We start from the raw sequence: 27,000 nt of genomic DNA, 5'->3' as shown, positions 1-27,000 counted from the left end.
TGAATTGCTGTGTCCCTTTGCAAATAGGAACCAATGCTGAGTGATTAATGTAACGTAACTAACCAAGAGTTATGCATACGCCAAGTTATTTCTTGTCGGCTTAGCTGCTTTGACTCATTTGTGATGATTGTCCTTACCCCAACAGATGATGTATATATTTACATTTTCTCTTTTGAAAGGGGACCTGAGCATCTCAGCTGATCGCTTAAGTGAGAAGCATTCTCCAAATGATTTTGCTTTGTGGAAATCCTCCAAGCCAGGAGAGCCCTCATGGGACTCTCCATGGGGAAAGGTAAGGACATTATAATCAGGATTTAGATCTTCTACACCTTATTACATAGTATGTTGTAGTTATACTTTACCTTACCTCATATTAATAATGTATAGGTTATGGAGATCTTGTATTCAATAGTAGATTCTGTTGCTACGTTCATTTGATAATTTATAATATGTATCAGTCTGTCTGTTTGACACTTTTTAAACAGAAGTCTGCATGCAAGCTCACGATGGCTGTTACTGGTCATTTTTCCTCTATTTATCTGCATGCTTTATCTGCAGCAATTTCTATATCTTTTTTTCTTGTGATAAAAAATATTAATGTAATTTTAAAACAAATAATAAGCAGGATAATCAAAGCATCACAGATGTATGTGCCATGTTTGATCTTTAAACCGAACAGTGTACTTTTATGAAGTAGAGACTGAGAATCTTTTTTTCTTGGTAACACTGTATCTCATTTCCTTAGGTGTGTAACTATTTTGGGACAGACCAATGAAGGAATGATACATAGGCAGGAGAGGAAAACAATTAAGTAGTAGCCAAGTCTTTCTCTTAACAGGGTCGTCCAGGTTGGCACATTGAATGTTCTGCAATGGCTGGATCCATTCTAGGAGAGTCGATGGATATTCATGGAGGAGGGTTTGATCTCCGATTTCCCCACCATGACAACGAACTGGCACAGTCTGAGGTGAAAGAACTGGCCTGAAGTTTCTGCAGTGAAAAAGCAACATGCTTTGCTTTGTTTGACTGCAACTTACACAAATCCATCAATTAATTTTTAGAACTTTGTGTGTTTTGTATAAGCATAGCTTTTTTGTTCTCAGGATTTTAGTCTTAAATTATCCTACTTAATGGTATGCATGTAAACAGTGTTGGATCTTTGGGGTTTTTTGGTTTTGCTGCAGGCTTACTTTGAAAACGATCACTGGGTTCGGTATTTTCTGCATACTGGCCACTTAACAATTGCTGGCTGTAAAATGTCCAAATCTTTGAAGAATTTCATTACCATAAAAGATGCACTGAAGAAACATACAGGTAAAAATTACTTTGGAATTTGAATGCTTTTGGTGTACTTTGAGTGGTGACTGTGGTAGTTTTGTTAATTCAGGCACATAATGGAGTTTCCAGAAATGGCTAACTTCAGGTGTCTGTCTTCTTCGCTAACTTCAGAACAGCTTCCTTGTTTTTCTGTTCCTTGTCGGTATTACCTGTATGTATAATAGTGTTCTTCCTTTTTTGGTAAATGTATTGATAGTAAGAATATAGAAAATTGTTATGTTCTTAGCCAGTGCAGTATTGGAGGACATAAAAATGCTTTAGATTATGATTATTTTCTGTGTTTATTCTGAAACTCCTAATAGCACGACAGTTACGGTTGGCTTTCCTCATGCACTCTTGGAAGGATACACTGGATTATTCAAATAATACCATGGAGTCAGCTATTCAGTATGAGAAGTTTATGAATGTGAGTAAGCTTTCTGTTCCTCCACCAGCTTGCTAAGCTTTGTGTTGTCACATGTGTTTCAAGGAGTAGAGCCCAAGGATATATAGGCCATATCCACAGACTGAATTTGCCTTCTGAATTCATCAGGTGGGATGTCACAGTATCTGCTTAGCCACCATTGAACATTCAAGTCATGGAAATTCCACAAACAGCTACATTTCTCTGCAGCTGGGCGCTCTCTCTGAGTTTTGACATCTCTGAGCAGCTTGGCACTTACATGCAAGATTAGTTTCTCAGTTCAGCTTGCTTATAGGACTCAGTCCAACACTCTCATATCACGTCTAACACATCAGACTTTATACAAATACAGTGAAAGGGGAAGAGGGAGTATCATTCCTACCTTGTCTCCTCACCACATACATCGAGCATTTGCCTCTGTGCCTTGTGGGCATATGTGAGGGGTCAGGCACAGTTCCTTTCCCTGCTTAGTTTGGAGCCATGATTTAAACCCACGTTTCCCACAAGAAGGCTGTATGGCATGTTGAGATAGCTTCAGCTGGAGAGACTGAGATCAGCAATTCTGCTTTTTATGTAAAATGTTTGGTTTGGGCCACAGATTAAGTGGAAATTACTTTTCACCAAGCTGGGTGCCCACGTAAAATAGGTCCTCGCTATAAAGCAATTTTTATTCTTCAGATTCCATTGCTTAACAATGCATTTAAAAAACTGCTGTAAAAACTTGTGTCTAAACTTCATTAAAAAGTTATTGTATTTGAGCAGCTTGGTGTTAGAATATCATAGTGTATCATGCAGTGGCAGAGCCAAGAGGTAGAACTGAATTACAGTCCAACTGTGATTTGCAGAATTATGCAAAATGTGTGGGTTTCCTTGTTTTGACAGACATTCAGTAGATCCTGGCTGAAACAGTGTTGAAACCATAAACTTTAGGAGGCTAATTAAGAAATAATGTCTTTTCGTAGTAAATATTGATTGTGTGTAATTTAAACTGATTTTTAGCTATATTCTTCTTCTGTAGGAGTTCTTTTTAAATGTGAAGGATATTCTTCGAGCTCCCGCTGATGTGACAGGCCAGTTTCAGAAATGGGAAAATCAGGAAGCAGAGCTCAACAAAAAGTGAGTGGAGCATTCCTACTTCTCTGTGAATAACGATTGTGTAGCTACATGTTTGATTATTTTTTTTACTTTGCAAAATTACTTACTATGTATATAGTGATATTTATAAGTCTGTAGCGTATCCACTGAGTACCCCAACTCTATACAAGCTAGTGAATGTAATCTTGCAACAGCTTTATGAAGTATAGATGAAATTGTTAATTTCCCTATTGTTTATGTTAAGTACACTGGCATGCCTCATTGCTCTGTGAAGGGAAAGAGAACTTTTTTGTTAGGTAGCTCTCATTTTCTTCACTACTTGAAATGCTGTCCTTCTGTCTGACAAGTGACCAATAACTTACAGTGGCCACAACTGGAAAAATAGTATTGTACACATTTCAAAGTGCAGTGAGCAAACCGAGACAAACAGAAGTTAAATGACCTGACTAAAAGCACAAAAGATCAGAGTGCTGATGTTTGATAATGTGTTACTGAGACAGACAGTGATATCAATATTGCAGTCTTTCACTTTTATAACAAAACTATCAATATTGTTTGTAATACTTCCTGTACGACTTCTGTTATGAGTGAAGTTTGAAATAGAAGCATCTTACATTGCAGTACTACAATTTTTCCTAGTTCAGTTCACTGTTGTGGACAGACACGTTGGCTGTTGAAGGACCAAGTGCAGGTACTTCTGTTTAGTGATGTCCTCTTAAAATTTCATCTTCAGCTGGAGGTTGGTAGAGATAACACTTTTTTTTAAAAAGGGGAGGATATTAAGTAATAGAGAGGTCAAAAGAAAAGAGACAAAGGAGTGCGAGGAACAGAAGATATGCTTCATGGGTATTTGTCTCCTTTCTCTACCACTTCTCATTCTCTGTTCTCTGGAAAAAGTATGTTGTTTGAAACAGTAGTTATTAATCAAGATTACAAAGTTTTACACAAATTTATTCCTTATATCTGCTTGTAACAACTTCATAACACTTCACTTTGTGGTAGGGTAACGTCCAAATCAGTGCTCCTCGCTGGAAAGCTACTAAAGAGACTATTTGGCTGGTACATAGGGATAGGAGGACAAAAAAAAAAAACCAAAACACCAAGAAAAAAAGCAAGCACAAGAAAATACTAAATAAACAATTTATACTGCTTTTAAAAACTGGTATGAAAAGGCCAGTTGCTGAAAAAGTGTTCAATGTAATTTCTTTGGATAGTTGTTGCCAATAGATTACCCTGCCTGCCTTTGACCATAGCACCAAAACAGCAGCATTGTGATAATGCCTTTTTCTTGCTCATCTGTTTTTCCTTCAAATATAAACTATGACCAATAAAAGATTATCTCACTTTTTGGTCCCCTTACTCTTCTAACGGAAGTTCTTCAGAGTACATTGCAGATACTTTTGATGTCAATAGTAAAAAAATTTTTTTCTTCTTAGTTTTTACGACAAGAAGGCAGCAATTCATGAAGCGCTGTGTGACAATATTGACACTCGCTCTGTCTTAGAAGAAATGCGTTCGTTAGTCAGTCAGAGTAACTCCTATATTGCTGCAAAGAAATCTTCCAGACAAATGCCAAACAGACTTCTTTTAGAAAACATCAGTTCCTATCTCACTCAAATGCTAAAGGTATGTAATAGCAAGTAGTAACATTGCTATTGCACTGTGCAATTATAACTGTTAATTTTTCAAGTATGTAGCGATCTGTACAGTCTTTGCTTAAATCTTGTAGGAAACTAGAGACCTTACACATACCGCCCAACGAAAACAACCGCAAATTATAGTGTTTGTTGCATCAGGAACAATTTGGAGTCCTTTATGTTACATTATAATTTCAGCAAATGTTTTGTGGAATAGTGGAGAGCCCCTAATATGTGCAAGGAAAATTAGACAGTACAAAAAATATGAGGTCAGTATGTCAAATCTGACAGTTGTAAAGCTAAATCTGAAAGCCAGTGCTTAGTATGCTGTATCAATTAAAAAACAAAGCATCTTATTAGAGCAGTGAATTGTGGTTAAATGAGAACGAGGTGGCTTCAGAACCCTAGTACATGTGATTTTGCTTAGTTTTCACATACATGTGACTTGATGTATACAATCTCTCCTTTTCTTTTTTTTTTTTTTCTTCCCTCCTTGACCAGATTTTTGGTGCCATAGGAAGTGATGATGCAATTGGTTTTCCTGTTGGAGGGAATACTCAAAACATAAATGTAAGTGAAGGACAAAGTACGCTATACAGAATTACTCTGTGTCCTTTGAAAGCTTAGGTTAGAAAAGTGATTACATTACTGATATGTAGCTGAATTACATTCTTTCCACTTTTAATATTTGAATCTGAAGTAATAAACTGGCTTACGAAGCAGGATTTTTCTTTTATGACAGTTGGGGTTTTTTATAGGTTTGTTTGACTTAATGACAGACAAATTGAATAGCAACCAGAAAAAGAATTATCTTGTCTTGTGAATGATGAGTCTGTTTAAGAAACCACATGTTAACTACAGGCAGCACATGCTACTGTCTAAAGACTCATTACAAGTATCTGTATGTCAGGTAGTTTCAAAAAAATAATTATAGTGATGAAACTTTCTTGTGGTACACCAAAAACCAGCCTGGAGGCAGCTGGAATTTTATCCACATTTCAATCTCTTCTTCTGATCTCATTTGTAGCCGCAGTTTTTATCTGGCTTTTGAAGGCTGTTTAGCTTTGGTCACCCAGTAGTTGCACTGTGATGCAGAATTTTTCTGGAAATACTTGGAAGATACCTGATGAAAGTGCTGATGGGCCCTGTAATAACAGTAATGTTTGTGGTGTAGGCAGCAGAAATAACTCTGTATGAACGCTATCACCTTTGCTGTCTTTGTTCACACGAAAAATTTGGTATGGACAAATCAGTGCTGTTTTTCAAGTATTTTTCTGCACTCAAAGGTGTGACCGTATGTTTTTCTGTTCCTCCTTAAAGGGGATAATTAAAACATCTGTGATGTAACAAAGGAACATCAAAGGAAGAGGAAAGCTTGATTGTAGTTGAAGAATGTGAATGAACACTCATCTGATAATTGCCCATGCAAATACTTACATTATTGTGCTGTGGAAATCTCCAGTAATGATATAACAAGGATAATGAGGAAGATGCTCCGTATTCCATACCAAAACCCATTAATAGTGAATTTTAATTTAGCTCAGAATTATTTTGAATTTCAGAAGAAAGGCAGCACCTTAACACCTTTCTTAGGGAAAATGAAAATTAAATTTGTATTTAGCACTTCCTTCAGGCAGCGTTTACAACACGTGCTTTATGGAAGGATTGGCAATAGCTTGGAACAAGAAGCTAAGGCCTTTCACTCCTTTTAAAGTAACGTTGCCAAGGGTAGTAGAGTCAGAAGAATCTTGTGCAGAAAGAATCCTGTGCTAACACCTGTTAGCACACTTGTCAGAAGAATCCTGTCTTAACCCCTGTTACACACAGGTTCCTTCACAGGAAGAAACTTATGTTTGTATCACCCAAGACATTACTGGCTTTAAGAGTTATAATATAAGGATGCATAATGTCACAAATGTTTTGGCTGTTTCATTAAATATTATATCCTCTTTCAGTCTTCCATGCAGATACTTATTTTTCTTAGCAAAAATTACCAGGTGAACATTCAGGGTTGGAAAACTTCTCATTTATCACAGCAGGCTGTGGATCAGGCCTGTTGTTTCTTTGTCTAAATTGGAGATGAAGGAACCAATAGAGTAATTATCTCAAAAAAAGGCATAATTGTCTTCAAAAGCTCTGAAAGAACAACTAGCTTAATTATCATGGTTCCGTAGTTTACCTGAAAGGGTATAGAAGAGATTTGAAGTCAGAAAACCTCAGGTTCCATAGTCTCATTTTCCAAATTAATTAAGTGTTGCTGTCAGGTTAGTTATTCTGGAAATAAAAAACTTTCATCTTTAAATATCTGATGAAGTAGTGACAGTGCATACTTTCCTGATGCCACTTCATTTGCTTGTTGAGCTAGTTTCAATGTATAGGGAGTAGTGGAGATGTGACTGTTGCTCACTTTCCAGAGTCTGATTTTTCTGCCAAACTTGTCAGCATAGGTTCTTGTTGTGAAGCTGGAAGCGTAGTATTCACATGTATGAAAAGTTTTAATGGAGTCCCTCAGCTCCTTTCATATGGGTGTTTTTAGAGCATAACAGACTACATTGTCTGTTAATTACAGAGAAATTTGTCATGGAGATTTAACAGATGGGAAAGAGATGTGGAAACTGCAGGGCAAATAAAAGAGTGCATTTTTTTTCTCTCTCTCCCCCACCCTCCGAAGTAATGAAATTTTTAATTTAAGCAGTCCCCTGGGTGCCTGGCTTCTCCTCTTGGGATTCCAGAGAAGTGTTGGCAGACAGCGCTAGTCTGTAGTTGTTTCTGTAATTGCTGTTCACTAACTGCTTGCTGTTGCTATTCACTACCATTGAGAGCAGGAATCTCAGGACTTTTTCTTTGAGGTTTCTTGACCAGTATTTACATACACCTGAAATAATTCAACAGTAATCTCTCCCCACTTTTTGTGGGGGAGGGAGTAATGTGAGGAATGCAGACAACTGCACTGTACTGGAAACACATACAATTAGCATAAGCTAACATCTGAGGAACAAATCTGAGTTCTAATGAACGTAAGTCCTAACATCAGTTTCACCTGGTATTATGTCAGACAAGCAGTTAGACCTAAGTAAGACAACACAGAATGTGAAGGTGCAAATTCATCTGGGTGCTGTTTTTATCCCTGTGCTGCATTATAATTAGCTGGACTGTAGCATTACCCTGTGGAACTGATGTATCTGTAACCGAAAGGAGACAAAAAAAGAATCGTAAAATAGAATCATAGAATGGTTTAGGTTGGAAGGGACCTTATAAATCATCTAGTTCAAACCCCTCAAAGAATGGGGAGAGGCAAAACTTCTCAAGTTGGTTTTATCTGCACAAAAGGAAAATTGACAGCTAATGCAAATTATCAACTCTCCTTTGACATCAGTAGAGCAATGACAGTTTTTATTGATACAGATCTGCCCTAAGGGTCAAGTTCCATCCAACAGTACATAAATATGAAGTGGGTAAGGACATGTTTTATATCTAAATGATGATTAACTAACTGTAGAAATAATTATCCTGCAGATTGAGTCTACAGTGATGCCATACCTACAAGTTCTTTCTGAGTTCAGAGAAGAGGTGCGACAAATTGCCAGAGAGAAGAAAGGTGAGAGTTCATTTTTTTTCCTGCATTGTTGCACCTGAGACTCGGAGGTCGTAGGAATCAAACTGGGAGTGTGATACAGCTGGTAACAGTCTCTCTTTGCTTAGAGAATGAAAGTAAGGCATCTTTACATCAGAGCTGGTTTGGATATTTGCATCTCTGCTACCTGGCTTTTTAGTTTGGGAGTCTTTTACAGGTTGCTAAACTAATTTTGTTTTAATTTCTTAAAGAATCTAAAAGTTCTGGAATGGTGAGGACTAGCTGTTGTTTTTCTAGATTAGGGAACTCCCTGCTTTCTAGGTATGAAAATATTCATGTTCTCTTCCCCTAGGGAGCTTGTGTTCTCTTAAAAGTGTAGGCTGCTACCCAATGATACTGTATTTAAATAACCTGAGATGTTCATTCTTATTTGTTAGCATAGCTGGAATGTAGCTCCCCTGATGGTAATTGAGTGCTCCGTTTGGAGAATTTATTTGGGAGTTTGCTAGAAGTTGTTTTGGATGGGGTTTTTTATCCCCTCTGAAAAGCTTTGATCATGCTGTGTGTGTTAGCAGCATAACTGTACAGTGTTAAAAAGGTTGTTGCATTAAGCCCTCTTTGATTTTACTGGTTCATCAGTGCCTAATGGAGCTCTTACTATTTTCTGCTGTTCCCTGTGAAATTTTACATGTCTTCGATACGTATTTGATTCTTGTTTTCTTAAAACTTTTTTACACTGAGATATGTACTTGAAGGCAAAATAGGGCTTTTTTTAATATATAAAACATATAAAAATATATATAATATTATGAAAATATTTATTGTAAATAATATTATTGTTTATAATTATAAATAATATAATTAATTATTTTAATTATAATTATAAATATTATAATTATAATATAATTGTTATTTTAATTATAATTATAAATAATAAATATTATACATAAATATAAAATATAAATATAATATAATATTACTTGTAGTGTCTGGCTGATAACCTATGCATCTGGCAAAGAATGTGAACCCTAATTCTGCTACTGTTTTGAGTTCTTCTAAGGGCTAGTAAATTCACCTTACTAGCACACTGTACTTGTTACTGTGACTACTCAGCTATTGCCATCAAGCTCCTATAGGCCTTACTGATGCTGAGAAATAGGTTTATTGGTCCTAACAGCAATTTTTTTCTGTAATTTGAATTAATTCAAGAAGTTTGTGTGTATATTCTCAGCCAAAAAATGTGACCTTTGTTCTTTCAATATTTAACGTAAATACTCATTTTATATGAGGCGCTTTTTTTCCCCTTGCTTTCTGATTGTTGAGGTAAACTGATCCTCTCTCTTAACAGTGGTAAGGTTTAAATATTATGGGGCTTCTAGTGGATAATTTTTAGAATGTACTTAGTGCTAGACTGCTTACTGGTGCTAGAGTTTCTTACTTGGAAGGTATTGATTTTTTTGTCTGAAATAAATTGGGCAGTAAGAATAAAGCTGGCTCTAGTTGCTGTTTGGTTGGAGTACGAAGTGGTTATAGCACTCTGCAGTTTGACCAGGGAGGCACTTCCATTAAAGTATTTGATATATGGAAGCTGAGTGGTGGTTGGCAGGACCTGCACTGACAAGCTACTGATTTGTTTCCCTGTACCCATTGAATTCTTGCTTGCAGGAAGTGTTAAATTACTGTAAAAGCTGTTCTGATTAATGACTGGGGATATTGCCTCTGCATGGTTGCAAGTGAAGGGAGTTTCCCCGTCACAGTCTGATGCTGGCAGGATGGTGCTAAATATTAATTAACATGATCTGTATTGCTTTAGGTATTCTTAGAGGTTAAGTAAAATTATGCTGCTTCTCTAAAACCTGTGGAGTAATAGAAATGTCCCGTATTTACAAAACATTTCACAGAATAGCCATTTGTAAAACTATGTTTTTCTATAACCATCAAAATGTATATACTGTACAAAAATTTTACCGTCATCCAGAATGGCTAACATTCAACATATGAGTAAAATAAATTCTCTATTTTATAAGGTTATGAGTATGCAAACTGGAGACCTGCACTGATTATTTTCAGCTGAGTCTTGACCTTATTTGTGAACATATCTAGCAGTGATGGTAAACAGGAAAACACTGTACTTGCTGTACAGGGGAAAGAAATGCAGAAAACTTCTGCAAAAGACATCAATGATTGGTTGGTCAGAGCATCTCTATATTGTGCATCCTGACATTTTACTTGAGTACTTCACTAACTGCAAAGACCCCGTATAGCTGTCTCTGCAAGGATGCACAGCGGAACGGATCTGTGCTCTAGTGCAGCCCCCGATGCTTGGGAAGAATTCTCATTTGCAACGAATTATTATTCAGATATTCAAACAGGAGCAAGTCTCTCCAGTTGTTGTTGGTTACTTACATCAGGACATCTGCTTAAATTAACTACCCCGTGGTAAAGGTGTCCGTGACTGAAGTCTGCTTGCATCTTCATTTCCTGCCATGGGTGCTAGTGCCACATGGTGTCTTGCTCTAAGCTGTTTCTAGGACACAGTGGGAAGCCCTTTGCCCTCTTCCTAATATATAATAAGTTGACCAGAATTGGGACAAACTTGGTCCTTGTAACTGTGTCTGCTCCTGCCTTTTGCTGCATCCAGCATTCTCAAAATACTTTGTAAGCTCCTCCTTTTCCTTCCCATCACAGTGTTCCCATTCACAACAGCACAACATCTATTTCGCATCCAAGACTCTTTGGCTTGAAATTCACAGAAAATGTGAAGAGAGATCTGGGCAATAGTCACAGGCTTAAGGAGTGTAGCTGCCAGGGTGTTCATGGGCACTGGTGGTAAGGCACTATCCCACTGGTCACTGTCCTCAGCGAGGATTATGGCTTATGTCTTGGCGCAGCCCAGAAACAACCCCCTACCCGATTCCTAAACATCTTTGCTCTGGAGGTACCACACGCAAAGAACAGGCACATTTCAGCTTTATGAAGCATGGTGCTGACTCCTCAGGATGACAGAAGATTGATCAGAGGATGTGTCCTTTCATAAATAATACATGGTTTATTATGCATTCCTCATTATTCTGTACCTTGATGGATTTCTTCTTAAACTTTCAACTATTCATGATTTCAGATAAGTAAATATTTATAACTGAGCAGACACTGTTTTACTGAATAAGCAGGAGGTGTATCTGATACGTTCTTGATATGGTATGTGTAATTCCTGTGCCTAGGTTAGAGTCAACACCTTTTAGTGTTAACAGCCAGTGAGGTAATCTTATCCCTTGTTTATCTTAATGGCTTATTTAGACTTGCATCAAGCATGAATGTGGTTCACTGTGTCTAACTGCTCCGGATCAAGAAAAATAACGACTTAGTTCACGGCAGACAAAAGAGCTTCTATAAACTGCAGTGCTTTCCTGTACAAAGAGTTGCAGAACACTACCATGCAATGAAGTAGGGTGGCTATTCCTTTTTATGGTATTAGGATAGTCAGTGCTCTGTTCACTGTTCAGCTCTCTGAGGGCTCTGACAATTATGGAAGGGATGAGGGCTCAGGGGTGGCACTTGTATCTACTGATATGTGCAGTGTTTGGTACAGGCGATGTTAGTTTCTACTCCCAGAATTACTACCTTTGAGACCCCTATTACTTCTCAGGTTTAACCAGCTGAGAGTTGCTGAAAGGGAGAACGCTTGTTTATTGTAAGCACATGGTATCATCTAACTCAAGTATCTATCTTGTCACACTTGGTAAGGATTTCCTCCTAAATACAAGACAGTCTATAAAAAATGCCACTGAATTAAATTCACAACAGCAATATATTTGATGCATTTAGTTCCTCTAAACTGTTCTGCTGTTTCTCGGCTGACACAATTTCTCATCCAAGTAAGTATTTTATATGAAAATTTATTTTCCTCTTGAGCTGATAGCATCTATGTCAGCTAAATCTTGAATTCTTAACCATTGGCTGTTATCAAAGGCTCTTTGGTAAGTTTGCAAGAAAAAAAAATGTTAGTCATGATGTCCTGATCACCATCCAAAGAGCCAAATCAAAATTCTCTGTTCTGCTGCCACTAGCTTGCTTGAAAAACAGCTTGGTCAGACTAGGTGGTAAAGATATCTGTAGAAACAGAGGATTACAATTGCTCTGATAAATGTGTATGTAGTTATCAAACTGACAAAATAATAGTCCTTCAAAGGCACTGTTAGATGTAGCACAGGATATGTTAATTTGTGATTTTTCTAGAACAGGGTTCTTAACCCTTCTTATTGGAAGTCCTACAGCAACCATTAGGATCTTCCTGAGTCATACAGCCTTCCACTATACCCTGGCAGAATTGTCGCATCATTTCTGAATTGCCTTGGATTTTCTTTCTGTTCCCCTTCAGGAACAATGAGGGTATCTTGGATGAAAATTTATGGATTTCAGGTCCCTGCAAAGAAACATGCTGCTTCTCTGTGTAGCTGAAAGAAGGCAGAACTAACTGAAAAGGTTTATCACTTTAAAACAAAAGACCTTTCTCTGGCCTGTGTTGAGAGAGTGGCAATTTCTTAATTAAATTAATAAATTAAATTAATTTAAATAACTATGTAGCAGGAAAGAAGTGTACTTTCACCAAATCTTACTTCACTAAAAGTATTTTCCATGCTCTGTAGTAACTGAAGTGCTGCAGTTGAGCGATGCTCTTCGAGATGACATCCTTCCTGAACTTGGTGTTCGATTTGAAGATCATGAAGGTACCCAATTATATGTCCTGCAATTTTGTAGGTAGCTGTTTTTATAATCTTACTGTTTTCATAAGAAGTGGGAAAATAACCTATCAAAACTAATCTGGAATAATCCAACAAATTCAAGGACTGCAGAGCTATAGCATATCATATTTCTGATGTGTGAATATATATTATAGAACAGTATATTGGAATATAAGTATGGCATATAAAAACATACATTGCAATCTTTTTGATCCCCTTGTATAGTACCTAATTTCTTACTCACTTTTGAATAGTTACTCAGTTGTATTTGCATTCAGCTAGCAAAAAGAAAACAGTTATCACAGGGTAAATACATTTATCTTTGACTATTCAAGCATGGAAACTCATTCATCTGTTTTTGCTTCTTTAGGACTTCCAACTGTGGTTAAATTAGTGGATAAGGACACGTTATTGAAAGAAAGGGAAGAAAAGAAAAAGGTTATTATTTTAAGTATTCTATATTTTTTAAATCTAAAGTAACGTGTAAGCTTATGGATACTTTTACATTTCTTTGATAACTTGCAAGAAAAATCTTAACAGACTAGCAACAAGGAAAATAATGTAAGAGAATTAATACTAAAATCTGAGTGTGTTCAGGAAAAGAATTTTTGAAACAGTAGCCTCTTGAAAATTTTGTATGGGACCTAATTAATACCTCTAAGGTTTTTTCGTTGGTTGTTTTTTTGAAGATCTTCATATAATTAAGGGATGTTGAGTATTGCATGCATACTGTTTTATCTCTCTGTAGGAACAATTCCAATGAGAAGCTAATTTGGACTTTTTTTGACCGTACAAATAAAGTTGACATTTCCCATAGACCTAGACTGTATTTATCTGATATGTGAGAATAAAATGCACTGGCTAAATCTTTCTTAATGTAGTATGGATGAGTGAGGTACTCAGGGTGTGGGGGCAAGAATGCACATGTTACTATATAATGAATTCTAATTCATATGCACAAGGTCTGTACAGAAACCCTCCTTTTAGCACTTCCTAGCATTAATATTGACTTTGTAACATTTAAAAGTAACACTTCCTATCTCTGTCTTCAGTTTTAACAAACAATAAAATTCCATCATGACTAGAAATGTTTGGAAGACTTTCCAATGTTTCTCCTTCCGTGCAGATGTTTTTTAGAAAAGGGAGAAGAAAAATACAGTCTCAACCCATTCCAGGCATTATGATCAAAAAACATTTGAAGGCACTTTGTATGTAGCTGCTGGGTGGAACCTACAGCTAGAGTACATTTTCCCTGGAAACAGTATTATGTTCAGTACTGGCAGAACCCTTGGACAACTGATAGGTCTCTCCTAAGCAAGTGCAAGATCAGATTTTATTTTTTTTTAGTTTTATAAGTTGGCTAAATTTGGATAATTGTTTCCCTAGGAACATCAAGGGATACAACTGCTTCTTGAGAAACTGTAATTTCTTCAGTATGAGGCAAGAGCTTAAAATATCAGTGAAATATGGTCTTTTTTTAAAGTCATTTGCAAAATATTTTTCCCCATGAAATGGCAGGAGCATTTCTTTTTCAGGCTTTGTATGTATTCTTTTATATGTATACACTTTGCATGCAAAATGCATTCTGAACAGTTAAAACTGATTTAACTGTGAGTAAAAGCAAATCAAATCAAAGTCGTACAGTGGGAAGGATCAGACAATCCTAATTATAAGGCATGGTGTTTTTGCTGCGGATCATGCTGCCAGTTCTGTCTGTAATTAGATATCCAGGGGAGCTAGCTGGCTCAGATCTGAAGAAAACAACCAAATGAAGTACTTACCTTTTACTCATTAACATTGCCTTTCATAGATTGAAGAAGAGAAGAAAAGGAAGAAACAAGAAGCAGCCAGGAAAAAACAAGAGCAGGAAGTAAGTGTTCAGATCCTTTTAATCTGGTTTTGAAGAAAAGTGTTAGCAGCAATAGTCACGTGCAGGAAAGATTACATTAGAACACAGGCTCTCTGCCCGGCCTTAACTGGGCTTCCTTTTATTTTTTGTCTATAATTTCGTGCTCAGAATGACTTTGGCTTGGAGTTCAGATTTGAATATTCAGCTCCTGCTATAGAGAAGCCATCTTTGAAAACACAACTAAAGGCTGCAAAAGCTTCTTAGAAAAACTTGTAGTACTTCCTTCAGTCCGTAGACAATAGTACTTCCTTAATTGCCAAAGAAGTATCTTCCATACCTGTTAGAGAAGATTTTGCTTGTGTCATTTATTTTTTTTCTGCACTTTCAAGTGTCATAGGTATGTGTGAATATGTTTGGGGTTTTTTTCCTCCTCTCTAAGAATCCACCTGTTCCCTATGATTGAACTCTGAAATGTAGTGTTTTGTAAAAATGCATTTTATCTCTACAGTTGGAATTGAGATAGCTCAAAGGTTTTAGGCTTTGGATGAGGAGCAGATAGCCAGAGAAAATGAACTCATAAGAAGAAAACATTGTTTGCCATGCTGATGACTCTAACAGTACAGGAAATGCATTCCTGGGTTAAAAGAGGAAGTAAACTTTGAGAAAGCACCATGTACGGAGACAAAACCAGATAAATAACATTTATCATCCACAAATTCCAAGTAGCTTTTTACATTCTTTCAAAAAGGTGATTCCTTTACATTGGGCATAAATTACTTGGAAAGGATTCTGAGATGCGCTTGTTTAGAGATAAGTGAAAGTTTAGCTTATTTTCAGTGCAATTACTTGCATCCTGATCCTGCTGTGACCTGCATAGAAACCTGTGCATGTCTGCAGGAAACTGTTGATAAAGGTGGTTCTCTTTGCAGCAAGTTAATTCTTTACTGAGCAACTATTCGCTTTGTGTTTACACCTAAAACACTAAGAAACCAAATGAGCAAAAATCAGATGTAGTTTTTGGAGTATAGAAGTGAGTTATTTGGAGTTCCTGCAATACATCTATTTTATTAAGTGGCTCTCTACAGATTTAAACCATATTTTTCCCCCAGACAAGCACAGCTAAGACTTACTGAAACTGAAAGTTTCTTTTCACGTGATAAACAATTGTGAATTAAATGCTCTTTGATTTACGAATTAGTCTACTTTTCCTTTTGCATATGTGACAGGTTGTCAGTAATTAACTGTGATGCTAACGCAGTTAATGCATGTTTTATATTACAGGCAGCAAAACTGGCAAAAATGAAGATTCCACCACATGAAATGTTTAAATCAGAACATGACAAATATTCCGTGTTTGATGAAAACGTAAGAGACTTCTCTTTAGACAGGGACTGGTTTTCCTTCCCCAGTTGTACATACTCAATTGTATGTGTACGTAGCTGATCTTGTTCCAAAACGTCCAAGGCAGTGCTTTTAATGTAGTAGGAGGAAGGAAGGAGAGAAAGAAAAGGCTATATATTAATTTTATTGCCCATACTTTGCATTGAGGAGCAAGGCTCTCTAACTGTTAGCCATCATTTCAAGGGTATTTTCATTGTTCTTCTCCTTTGGCCCCTCTCACTGCAGAGCAAAATTCCCTGTATATATTGTGGGCAGGAACATATACGATGTGTGTTCACAGATTTATTATGCTGTTGCAAGGCAAGGAATTCCCTTGCAAGTACAAACTCCCCAGCTCTGCCAGAACTGATGGAGACAGCCATTTTTTTCAGAGAGGTGCTGTGCTTCCATTTTGGTTCTGCCCACTGTTTTGCGCTCTCCTGGCTAAGGATCTATGAAGGAGTTGTATGGATAACTTTGCTTTTCATTGCTCCGCTTGAGGATACAAGGTGTTACTTGGAAAACATAAAGCACTATTTCTTCAGCACGTGAAGCATGAAGCATGATCCGGGACACTGATCCTGCTTCTGCCTGTCCTCTTCACCCACATAATTCAGGCCCTGGGGGCAAGTAAGAATAGAGAGTGTAAATACTGGGAAATACCCCTGCAAGCCAAGGAGAATGTCTGTCTGTAAAAATTCTGATTGTACTTTCTCTATCGCGAAATCTTTTACTGCTTTTGCTTTAAGCCTTGGATTCTGTATGCTAGTATGATTAAAAGTGGTCTCTTAACCATCTGTTTAGGGATTAGTTATTCTTCTCTTAACTGTAACCATCTAGAAGTTAGTTGCCTCAGCTTCCCTTACTTAGCACAGGACATGAAATAAATGCACCCTTTGCCCCTTCATTAACTGGGAAGGGAACATACACAAATAGTCAGTTAGTTGTCAAACTTCTAGGTGACTAAAATTAGGCAAGATGCACCCCATCCTGACACCTTGTCATTATTACAATATGTCCCTGTCTTATTAAAACTATTCCATAAGGAGCAAAAGCAGTCCAAAAATGTATCTGAAAAATTGTTGTTGTTGTTGGGTTTTTTTTTGATATTTCAGGGATTTCCTACCCATGATACAGAAGGAAAAGAACTCAGCAAAGGACAAATTAAGAAGCTAAAGAAGCTTTATGAAACCCAAGAAAAGCTATACAAGGAGTATCTACAAATGGTTCAGAATGGAAGTGCAAATTAAAAACAACAGGACTGGTTTTTTTTTCAGAAGGCGAGTGCTGGATCACCACTGAAGAAGTGAGCATATACTGATGCTCAGGTTTCTGTTTACACTTTCTATTATGAGCAAAATAAAAATCCTGTTTACATGGATTAATGATGTCATCTGGAAAGTCAATAAAAATCCATCTTAAAAAAAAAGCCAACCTGTAAGAAGTTTCTTCACAACAACAGTAGCAGGTTGAATGGCTGCCAGTTCTATTTGGGAAGGTGCTGCTCAGTCAGCAAATCCACATAAGGATTCTTGTTTATTATAGCTGTCCAGGCTTTGGTTAATTTGTCCTGCATACTGATCTCTATCTAAAACCCACTGTAGCTTGCATTCCGGACTGTCACAGTCAGCATAATTTACTACTAAATGGGAGCTGAGTAATTTGTCCCACAGTAGGAACAGTATTTTCCAGATGACTTTAGTGTCTTTCCATAAGCAGGAAAAACTGGGTAGTTCCACTATGATACTTACTTTAGCTGCTGTTATTAAAAACTTTTAAGTATACCCAGAACACTTTGCACAGCAGAAGCTAACAGTCCCTTTGTTGCAAAAGGGAACAGGTCATCATCATCTCTGCTCAACCTGTGGTTGCAATCAAGTAGGTAAGTACAAGGCAAATGTACCTGCATTGAACAAACAGGTAGGAAAGACATGAAGGGCTAATGGTGGAGGGTGGTGCGTGCTTGGAGCTATCCCTCCAAGGAAACAGGAGTGCTGCCAGAGTACCTGATTACCCCAAGTACTCAGTTCCTAATTACCTGTTCAGAGCCAAGGGGAATTAACAGAGGGTTTCTGAGATACAGTTTGTCGACTGGTTTGCAATTAGGCGATACAGCTATACATGGCTTGTTATTCAAGACTGATGTTTTTAACATGACAATTTAACTCCAAGTTAGTAATGTTTCTGATGTAGTGTGGTTACATTACATCTGCAAGGACAGTTCTCTGTTGCCTAACAATGCATTTCACTGGCAGTAGCTACTAAATGAACTAAAGTTCATGAAAACCTAAAAAATATCTCGCCTACTTCAGGGTGACTTGCAGAAGGTCGTACTGTGACACCTGTGTTCTCTCAACTCTTGGGTTCATGCTATAACCATTAGACTATGTTCCTTTCCTTAATTAAAATGTCTTTGCTTTATATTTTTCCTAGTTTGTATTTGCCTTTGAAAACATACATAACATTAAGGTCAGTAGAGCACCTGCATCTTGTATGCACAAAATAAAATCTGTTGTAAAGTACAAGTTCTATGTGACTTTTGTATAGTGGAAAGAATATAAATCTTATCTTTATTACACAACCATCTTTTTCAAATGTTGTTTACAGAGCTTTTCCCTTAGCTTGCTGTTACCAATTTAACTTTTCATTATTTGATTATTCTGCTAATTTCTAATTAATTGTATAAATGCATGTTTAAACTGCATGGTGGTACTCCAAACAGCCAACCACAGCCACAAGGGCAACTTCTCCATCCTTTGGTTTGCGAACAGAAGAGGATCAGTTGCATTTTTACACCACTCTAGATTCTAACCCCCTTCGACGTTACCAGCTCATCGTTTTCTTCCCAGCACGCTCCCCCAAGACGCATGTGCGCTGAGGATGTCCATGAAGGGACAGGATGTGCCTAGGCTGCATTCACAAGATGCTGCTTTGCAGCCAGATAAGGTTCTCCAATTCCAAACTCCCTGCAGTCCTAGACAGATTCCAGAACTAGTTCTGCAAACTTTACTAGGAATCCTAGACCTGAGTAATTTCTAACCACAGCATAGACTTCGCTTTCCTGAATGTGAACTGCTTCTGAAGCTGCTACTTAATGTCAAATCGTGACAGTAATTTGCTTACAGAAATTATTTTTTGCTGATCCGAGTTAGCACTTGCGTAAAGATGGTTAGTGTATAACTATGGAGAAGATGCTGTGAATCCACTGCTGTCCTGGATGACAGCTCCTTGATAACATCCTGGCTTCCGGCCCCACATACTGTTTCTTCTCCTCCTACTATGTTTTTACATTAAATGCCATGGTTTATCTACTACATCAATGTAACAATTTTAAACAAAATGCTCTTTTCCGTTCCCAAATGCTTCAAGTTGTTTCTGGGACAACTCTCCTTGTATAGGTCTTAAGAGCATTTCAGACTCATGTTCTCCAAAGGTTATCTTCCGTTTTTTCTGTATACTTCACATGTTCACACACTGCTTCCTCCCTCAACACTTTTTTAAATTCATAGTTAGTCATCTCAGATAAGGGTCTCTTCTGTACTTACTGCCCCATTAAGGTCTTACTCTACCTCTAAATTTAGCTCATGCTTGCCATTTCTGTGTTTTGTCTGATTATCAATTTGATTGTTTTAAACTAAGGTAATTTGAAAGAATTCTTATCTGAAATATCTGTGCTGCTGAAGTCATCTTTCTTTCATTCATTTCTTTCATTCCTGTCTTTGACTTCTCTTTGAACACAATCAAAAGTCTCCTAAAATCAATGGAATTCTTTTCATAGACATCATAAGGATCAGAGCCTTTGAAATCCTCTCCTCTTCCGTCTCACCTTGTGTCTCGGGTGATCCTTGTTCTTCCACACAGCTACTTTGCCCTGCTTTTTATAGTGCTTTGCTACCCATGCATTTTCAAAGTTGTCTTCTTCAGGCAAGCTTGTCACTTGACTCCTCCAGCAATAAAGCCCTCAAAACCTTCCCATACTTGAACTTCTCTTCCCATACCTGAACTGGTTTTCCAGTTATAATTTTCTTTTCCTATCTGTTTCAGCTGTCCTTGGAAGTCAGCATTGTCAGCAAGGAAAATGTCCACTTCATGAAAGCATCTGGGAGTTAGTTGACAGGCCTATGTGTTTTCTGTTAAAAAAAAAAAGGCACACACAAATCAGCAACTCCTCCTTTAAAGAAGCTGCTGAAATATTTTACCTTGATCCACGAACAGGAATTCATTCTTGCCAAATAAAATCAGAGTTTCGCCTGTATTTTGAGTTCCTTTTTTTTTCTAAAGGAGCAGGACAATAAAAACAATGACCTTGGCAGAGAGTAAGAACGTACCCTCCTAGGATTTGTATCAAAAAACAAGCTCCAGAGCTACTACAGATCTGCTACTTTTATGCTCTGTGCAGCCACAATTTAGCAAAAAAATCACAGTATGTGTAAAGTCCTGGTGACTGAAAACTTGCTAGCAAACAAAGACTGGTGCTGCCAGGCTGGGGTGCACACTGTTTAAGATGACTTCTTCCGTGAAGGTGTGCCAAATGATCTGTGCGGTCACTGAAGCACGCAGCACAATACCTCTTCTCTGGCAATCCATCAAGGTGGCACTTAAGTGAATTCCACCGCACTTGCTTAGCGAGAGTGACCTGGCAACCAGAATAGAATGCAACACCAATTCTGGGTCTGCATTCAGTGTCTTAGTCACCTGTCTCTCTCACCAAAGAAAAGGCAGAGGACAGACTCCACAGTATTTTAAATTTTTTTATTTTAAAATGCACATGTATGCATACACATGCTCAGGGGAGCCAGTCTGGAATGTGATTTTCTAAGCACTATGAAAATTAAAATCCCCTTAGCAAAATCTTGGAATTTTTTAATATTTTAATTTTCTGGAACACAGAGCTAATGTTGGTCTGTACAACATGGAACTTTTTATTCAGAGATGGCAAGGCAAGTGTGGTGCTTCTGTTTTTAATTGCACCCTTGGCTGAAGGCCAAACTTGGCAACAGCAAATTTTGTTGCTGTCTTCTGCTCAGAGCATGCCTTTCAGCCTTTCTAATGTGAATGTTCAGATTAACGTCACATGTGAATACCGTTCCACTAATGAGAACAAGTTCCTCTGTTGCTCAGTTTGTTCAGATACTGATAGAAAAATCTGTGAATTGTTCAGTCCGGTCTTTTCAAAGACTTTAAGGAGTTCTTAATTACATTTATGATCCTCTCTTTGACCTCTTTATACTAATGCATTTGCTGTCCGCTGTTGCAGGAAACCACTCCAGGAAACCACTGATGCATTTTAAATGTCTAAATAAGCAAATCTCTGCCACATACAGTACATACCTTCAACTTGTTTTTCTACATTTTAAGCTAACGTTTTCAGGTGGTGGTTGTTGTTGGACCAACTTTGGCTTCCTGTTTAATTACACAATTTCTACAACACAACTATGGAAAGGAATTTTTGCTCCTGTGATTTCACAGGGGAATTTCTATACAGGACCCTGTACCACGTGCATGGTACTTAACATGTCTCCTGAGACAGCACAAATTAATTAAGACGCACATTAGCTATTTAGTACCAAGACTCCACTTAGCAATGATCAAAGTTTTTCTGCCCCCTCCAGAAAAAAGTCATTGACCAAGTAAGTCTTATCTCTCAAATCAGGCTGTGAATGTCTGGCATCTCACTAAGTGAGAGCAGTTTCCATTAATACCCACCCAAGGGCACAAAGCGCAGACATTTTAATCCCAGTTACAGATCTCAGCCTAAGCTTTCTCTCCTGTGTCTAGTGCATCCGTTTAGCAGCTCTGCCATAATCCCTTCACTCAGTTTTGGTTCTCCAGGCTCTCTTTGTATGCTAGGCCGGGTGATTAAATCAAGCCAGGGTGATTCAGCAAATATCTTTTTGCAGCTCTCTGCAGGGTAGGAGCACCTGACAGCAAGATGACTCCACAGATTGTGCCTTACCGACAGTCCGAAATTCTACCACCATGCTACGAAAGGTTAGACAACACTCAGCAAAAATTCCTCGCTGATCATGGGAGGTTAATGCCTTTGGAGAGGGGCACCACAAATCCAAGGATGTAGATTAATTTAAATGTATGTTCAATACACATCAGTGGAGAAAGAGAGGCAAATACTTCCAGCACTCTGACCTGTTTCAAGGCTTTAATAATTCGTCCAGAAGAAACCAAATCTACTTTTACAGGACCACCCTAATTTTAATTTAATTCAGGGTATGCAGCATTTATGAGAACTGCATTAACAAGACAGCGACTAGCATGGAGGGACAAACTCCACACATGCCACAGAAGACGCAGTGGTGCAATAGTCTGAACAGGGCTGCAGTGTATTCCTGCAACAGCAGAAAGGTGCAGCTGGGTCACACACTCAAGCAAAACCTCCTACATCTTTGTAGGAGACAAACTTTGGAGTTTGTACTCCAGACATCACCTGGGTGGAAAGGAGAAATAGCTTTTAACAAAACTGAGACTGACAGAAAATCTTAAAAGAATACTTGACAGCCATGAACCAGCAGCAAGAACCAAAGCATTGCTAAGATAAATCCTCTTTTCAGAGTTCGTTATGCTCTTATTTGGAAGACTGGGAAGAAAATAAAACAAAAATTCATGGAAGTATGAGCAGGCTGTTAACCTGCTGATGTTAGAAAATGGACTGGTATGGAGAAACAGGGAAAGTGAGTTGGAAGCAAAGAAAAGAAGTGGAAGAAGAGCCTTCCACTGAGGAAGGTCCTCTGGCCCACCAAATCTGTGGTCTGTGCAACTGGCTATGATATTCCTGCAGCTCTTTAGCTGTGTGTATGCAATTCACAATTATCGTATTCTTTAATTACAGTATTGGTACCTATTTAACTAAAGATTCCTTAAGTATTCCTGTCACTAAATTCCTACAGTAGCTGAATTAATCCAACATCAATGTATTGATTGGTTGTTAATGAATAGATACTGGTCTCATAATTTCCAAATTTTAATTTTGCCCATGAAAGGATTGTGACGATAAACCCCAGTCATTAATTACTGAAATCCAAGACCCAAGGTGCAGACCTGCAGAAAGCCTCGTTTAGCACAAGGGAATCTGCTGACACAATCAAGGGTTAGAGGTTTTTCCTACTGAGTGATTACTAGAAACCTTAAGTGCCTTCAAATGCCGAAAATGCACTGTTCCTAACACCCTGCTACACAGCATCTGCTGCGTACAAGTCGCCGCACAAACAGAAGCTGGACTGTTGGGGTTTTTTCTCTGTTTTTTTACAGCAGAGGAAATGACATCCACGCCTGGACTAGGAAACAGCGCTGGAAAGGCCAACGCCCGCGTTTTCAAAAAGGTGCTCGATCCGAAACATCCACAAGGGCCTCCACAGGGGGAAGCCCTCCGCTCCTCCATCTGCCTTTCGGCCCGGGACGCTCAGTCTCACCCGGGCAGGCGACGCACAGCGCGGGCCTCACGGCCCCGACGGCCTCACCGCCCCGGTTACAACGCACCCTCCTACCCCGACGGGCGCAGGCGCACCTGCGGGGCCCGCGGGCCGCGGCGGAGGGTGAGGGGGAGGCGGCGGCCGCCAGGCCGGGCCTCGCAGCGGCGGGAGCAGGCAGGCCGCCCCGCATTCCGCCGGCCGGACGCCTGGGGAACCGCACGGCAGCGCGCCCGGCCCCCCGCCCGCAGACCGCTGGCGCCGCCGCAGGGGGTTAACGGACCCCCCCGAGGACCCTTCCCGGCCGCCTTTTGAGAGCGCGGCCTGGCAACGCCTGCCGACTACCGGGCGCCCGCCGCCATATTGCCGCCCACCCCCCTGGCGCGGCCCCTGTCGCTTTAAGGACGCAGGCACAAGCCAGCTCCCCTCACCCCCTGCCCCGCATCACGCGCTCTCCCCGCGCGCATATCCCCCAGCGCCCCCCTCCCCCCCCGCGTCTGCTCGCTCCCTGATTGGCTGAGCGCCGCGCCGTCGGATAGTCAACATGGCCCGCGTGCGGCGCAGCGCCTACAGCGCAGCCGGGGCCAATCGGCGGCGCCTTTGCTGAGGGAGGCGCCCGCGCTTCGGCCAACGGGAGGAGGCTTTCTTGGCGGCGGCGCAGCCCGGGTGAGCCTGCGAGGAGCCTGGCTGCTGGCGCTGCGGGGGCCGTGGGGCGCAGGCAGGTGAGGGCGCGGCGGGGCAGCGGCACTGAGCTCCCGGTCTCTAGGCGGCGGGTGGCCGGGGGGGGGCGAGCGGACGGCCCGAGGCGGCCGCCGCGACCCGCCGCGCGGGGACGGGACGCGCGCGTCGGCCGTTAAGGGCCTGCGCCGGGGTGGAGCTGGGTGGCGGCGGGGGCCGCCTGGCGGGGAGGGGCGGGCCCGGCCCGGCCGGGCACCATTTTAAGGCTATCTCGAGAAGTTTGGGTCGGGGGGAGGGGGAGTTCGCGTCGCTTCGAGCATGGCGGAGCGGGGACGGAGAGGTTCTGGCCACATGCGCGGTCGCTGCGGTCGGCCCTGGGGAGCCTGGCAGCGGGCCTTCCCTTCCCCCGCCCTGCCGGGGGAAGCGGGGGAGGAGGAGGGTGGGAGGGCTGTTGTTTGTGGTGAGCAGTTCCTCCGTCTCTCTCGCCCCGCGGTGCTCTGGTTGGGTCAAACCCTGAGCCGCTCGGGTCAGGCGCGATTCTTTCGTTTGACCTCCTCCCCGGTCTTGTGTTACCTCAGCGCGGTGTGGGATTTTGGGGGCTCAGTTTTTCGTTCTGAGGTGTCCGTCTCCAAAATGAGGGCCTGTTTAAGATTTTCGTCGCTGCTACGGTTGTTTTACCGCACGTAATACCAGCGTTTGTAGGATTTGTTTGATTCAGTTCCTGTAACATCTGCCTGCGACGTTAGGCTTCAAAATAAAAAGATAGCAAAGCAAGTATGTAAGTTATAGGTGAAACCAGAACCACTAGACAATTTTTTTTATAAAGTTATCTCTAACCAAAATAGTGTTTCCTCAAGAAAACTTTCAAGGTGAGCGTAGGTATTGCTAATGTTCAGGGCTTGTGGAACAGGTTAATAAGTTTCTTCCTCTTGACTATTTTTTTAATTATTGCTTCTAATTTCCCTTACAAGAAGTATCAGACTGCTATGTTTGTGGCTTCCCACAGGGTTGCATCCCAGCAGCTCTGAAGCGGAAGTCCTAACTTTCCCTTCTGATTTGTTGTAGTTATGAAAAACAGTAACAGTTGTGGGTAGAAGTCTTCCTGTGAGTTCAAGAGTCCACTGGTTTCGTGCTTCATGTTTTAGTTGTGTTTAGAAGGTTTGTACAACAGGACGTAGGCTTTTTCAGCAGAGAAAATTTGTTCTGCATACACTTGTAGTTATGAATACACCTTGCCACTATATGTACAGATTTTTCCTTTAAAATTGCATCGTTCAGGATATTACTTGTCCTTATAATGAACTTTTGTCATCCTAGTGTGCATTGAGTTTACAGTTTCCTGCTGTTTTAAGTGACTAATGTTGTGTGACGTTTGTGCTAGACAAATTGCAGCAGCCAGCTTTGTGGGACAGGTGGTTGATGTAGTCCCCTCTTTCCCCAAAGCTTCATGTCTGCATTAGTTATTTGAAAACAGTGAACTGTCCAGGGGAAGTAAGGTATGAATTTGGCATCTCACTGGTGGTGGTAGTGATAATAACAAACAGTACCTTATACTATTCATTTGTTGGAGTTCTGGTAACTTTTTCACGTCTTGATTGTCTGTAAACGGAGCTCACTTGCTTGGAAAATAACTATGACAATAAATATACAGGATCAATGATTCGCTACTGCACATTTTCAATTTTGTGTCTCTAAAATCACCTTGCTTTCCCTTCCCCTGCCCTCACCAGCTTTTACCAAACAGTTCTGTAAGTAACCCTGGGGCAGTTAAGTCATTGGAAGACAGCTGTAATGTAACTGGGAACCACAAGCTGTTTTGTAAGAAAGCTTCTTCTAATGTTTGATTTATATACTTCTTTTTACTTTATAGGTACCGAAGGAACAACTGTGAGGAGCAAAATAAGACTTAAAGTATGTATTTGCATCAGGGAATGGTGTCTATTTTTTTCTTTATTGTTGTTGTCGTTTTGTATTACTTAGGTGAGTGGCTTTTGTCAGAACATGCCCAATTTGTGTCTGTTCCAGTGGAGATTAGTTCAACTGCTATTTAAAAATTATTTAAGTTATGGGAGCTTTAGTCCATGTTTTCCAAATGCAAATGAGGACGGAATTAGAATCTTGTCTTCCTTCAGCAGGGTTGAGAAGTAGTTCCCTGCAGGAAATACAGCACAAACAACTGAGCAAAAGAATTTGGATGTGGAGGGGATTTTTTTTCCATTAGCTCTGTCACTGGGCTTAGGTTGGAAGAGACAAGTCATTGAGGCGAATTTTTAAGTAATGCGAGTCTGCATTTTTAGTTGCTTACTATTGCTTCCTCTAATAGTGACTAGGATCATATAACTTGTTGGCTGAACTCTGATATTAGGTCAATTTGCTATGCCTTACCTTTTTAATCGTATCTTCCCCCCCCTTCTGTCCATTATGGAGGGAAAGACTTGTGTGTGTTCCTTTATTTCTTCAGCTGCAAGATAGTAGAATTGTTTTGTTTTGCTCTAATGGATGGATGGTTGCTGGCATTGTTGCTTTCTCTTGTTATTCTTAAGGCAAGAATAAGAGTTTGCAAATAAATACACCTGGGTTGCCAAAACACACCTAAGTCTACAAGGAGCCCCTTTTGTTTGTTCCTGGGCTTAATCTAAAGGGTGGGCTCATATGCCCCTTTGGTAGATGTTAAGCAGCTTTACTTTCTGTGGAATAATCTAAAGTATACTTTCGGTACTTTTGTAAATTATCAAAGCTTTTCAACTCTGTTTACGTGGTTGTGAAAGTGTTGCTTTTCTAGCTTAGAGCAGGTATCAGCATTTTCCAGATGGGCAAGTGCATGCGATCTCTGGGCCTCCTGCTCTCGCTGCTGCTCAAGGTGTCGTTAGCACTTAGGTTCTT

At 39.8% G+C, this 27,000-nt stretch overlaps 2 protein-coding genes across 5 annotated transcripts in view; both read left to right on the top strand.

Annotated features, from left to right (window-relative positions):
- Positions 1-18,520, top strand: part of CARS1 (cysteinyl-tRNA synthetase 1) — a 34,261-nt gene extending 15,741 nt beyond the window's left edge. For both annotated transcript variants that reach the window (XM_075425761.1, XM_075425760.1), the window contains 13 exons: positions 180-292; positions 839-967; positions 1,185-1,314; positions 1,641-1,744; positions 2,760-2,857; positions 4,273-4,462; positions 4,975-5,043; positions 7,990-8,071; positions 12,694-12,774; positions 13,160-13,227; positions 14,600-14,659; positions 15,920-16,003; positions 17,134-18,520. In XM_075425761.1, the coding sequence (XP_075281876.1) occupies positions 180-292; positions 839-967; positions 1,185-1,314; positions 1,641-1,744; positions 2,760-2,857; positions 4,273-4,462; positions 4,975-5,043; positions 7,990-8,071; positions 12,694-12,774; positions 13,160-13,227; positions 14,600-14,659; positions 15,920-16,003; positions 17,134-17,268 (1,343 nt within the window). In that variant the 3' untranslated portion in view covers positions 17,269-18,520. The remainder of the gene's footprint in view (positions 1-179; positions 293-838; positions 968-1,184; positions 1,315-1,640; positions 1,745-2,759; positions 2,858-4,272; positions 4,463-4,974; positions 5,044-7,989; positions 8,072-12,693; positions 12,775-13,159; positions 13,228-14,599; positions 14,660-15,919; positions 16,004-17,133) is intronic.
- Positions 18,521-24,053: 5,533 nt separating this feature from the next.
- The window catches only part of NAP1L4 (nucleosome assembly protein 1 like 4), a 28,601-nt gene continuing 25,654 nt past the window's right edge, over positions 24,054-27,000 (top strand). For all 3 annotated transcript variants that reach the window (XR_012764673.1, XM_075427498.1, XM_075427499.1), the window contains exons 1-2: positions 24,054-24,161; positions 25,988-26,028. The gene's annotated coding sequence lies outside the window, so the exon portion shown is untranslated. The remainder of the gene's footprint in view (positions 24,162-25,987; positions 26,029-27,000) is intronic.

Source organism: Opisthocomus hoazin, chromosome 7, assembly GCF_030867145.1.
Source record: "Opisthocomus hoazin isolate bOpiHoa1 chromosome 7, bOpiHoa1.hap1, whole genome shotgun sequence".
NCBI classification, from domain to species: domain Eukaryota; kingdom Metazoa; phylum Chordata; class Aves; order Opisthocomiformes; family Opisthocomidae; genus Opisthocomus; species Opisthocomus hoazin.
The sequence above is the reverse complement of the archived record's forward strand: the minus strand, read 5'-3'. Positions and strand labels throughout refer to the sequence as shown.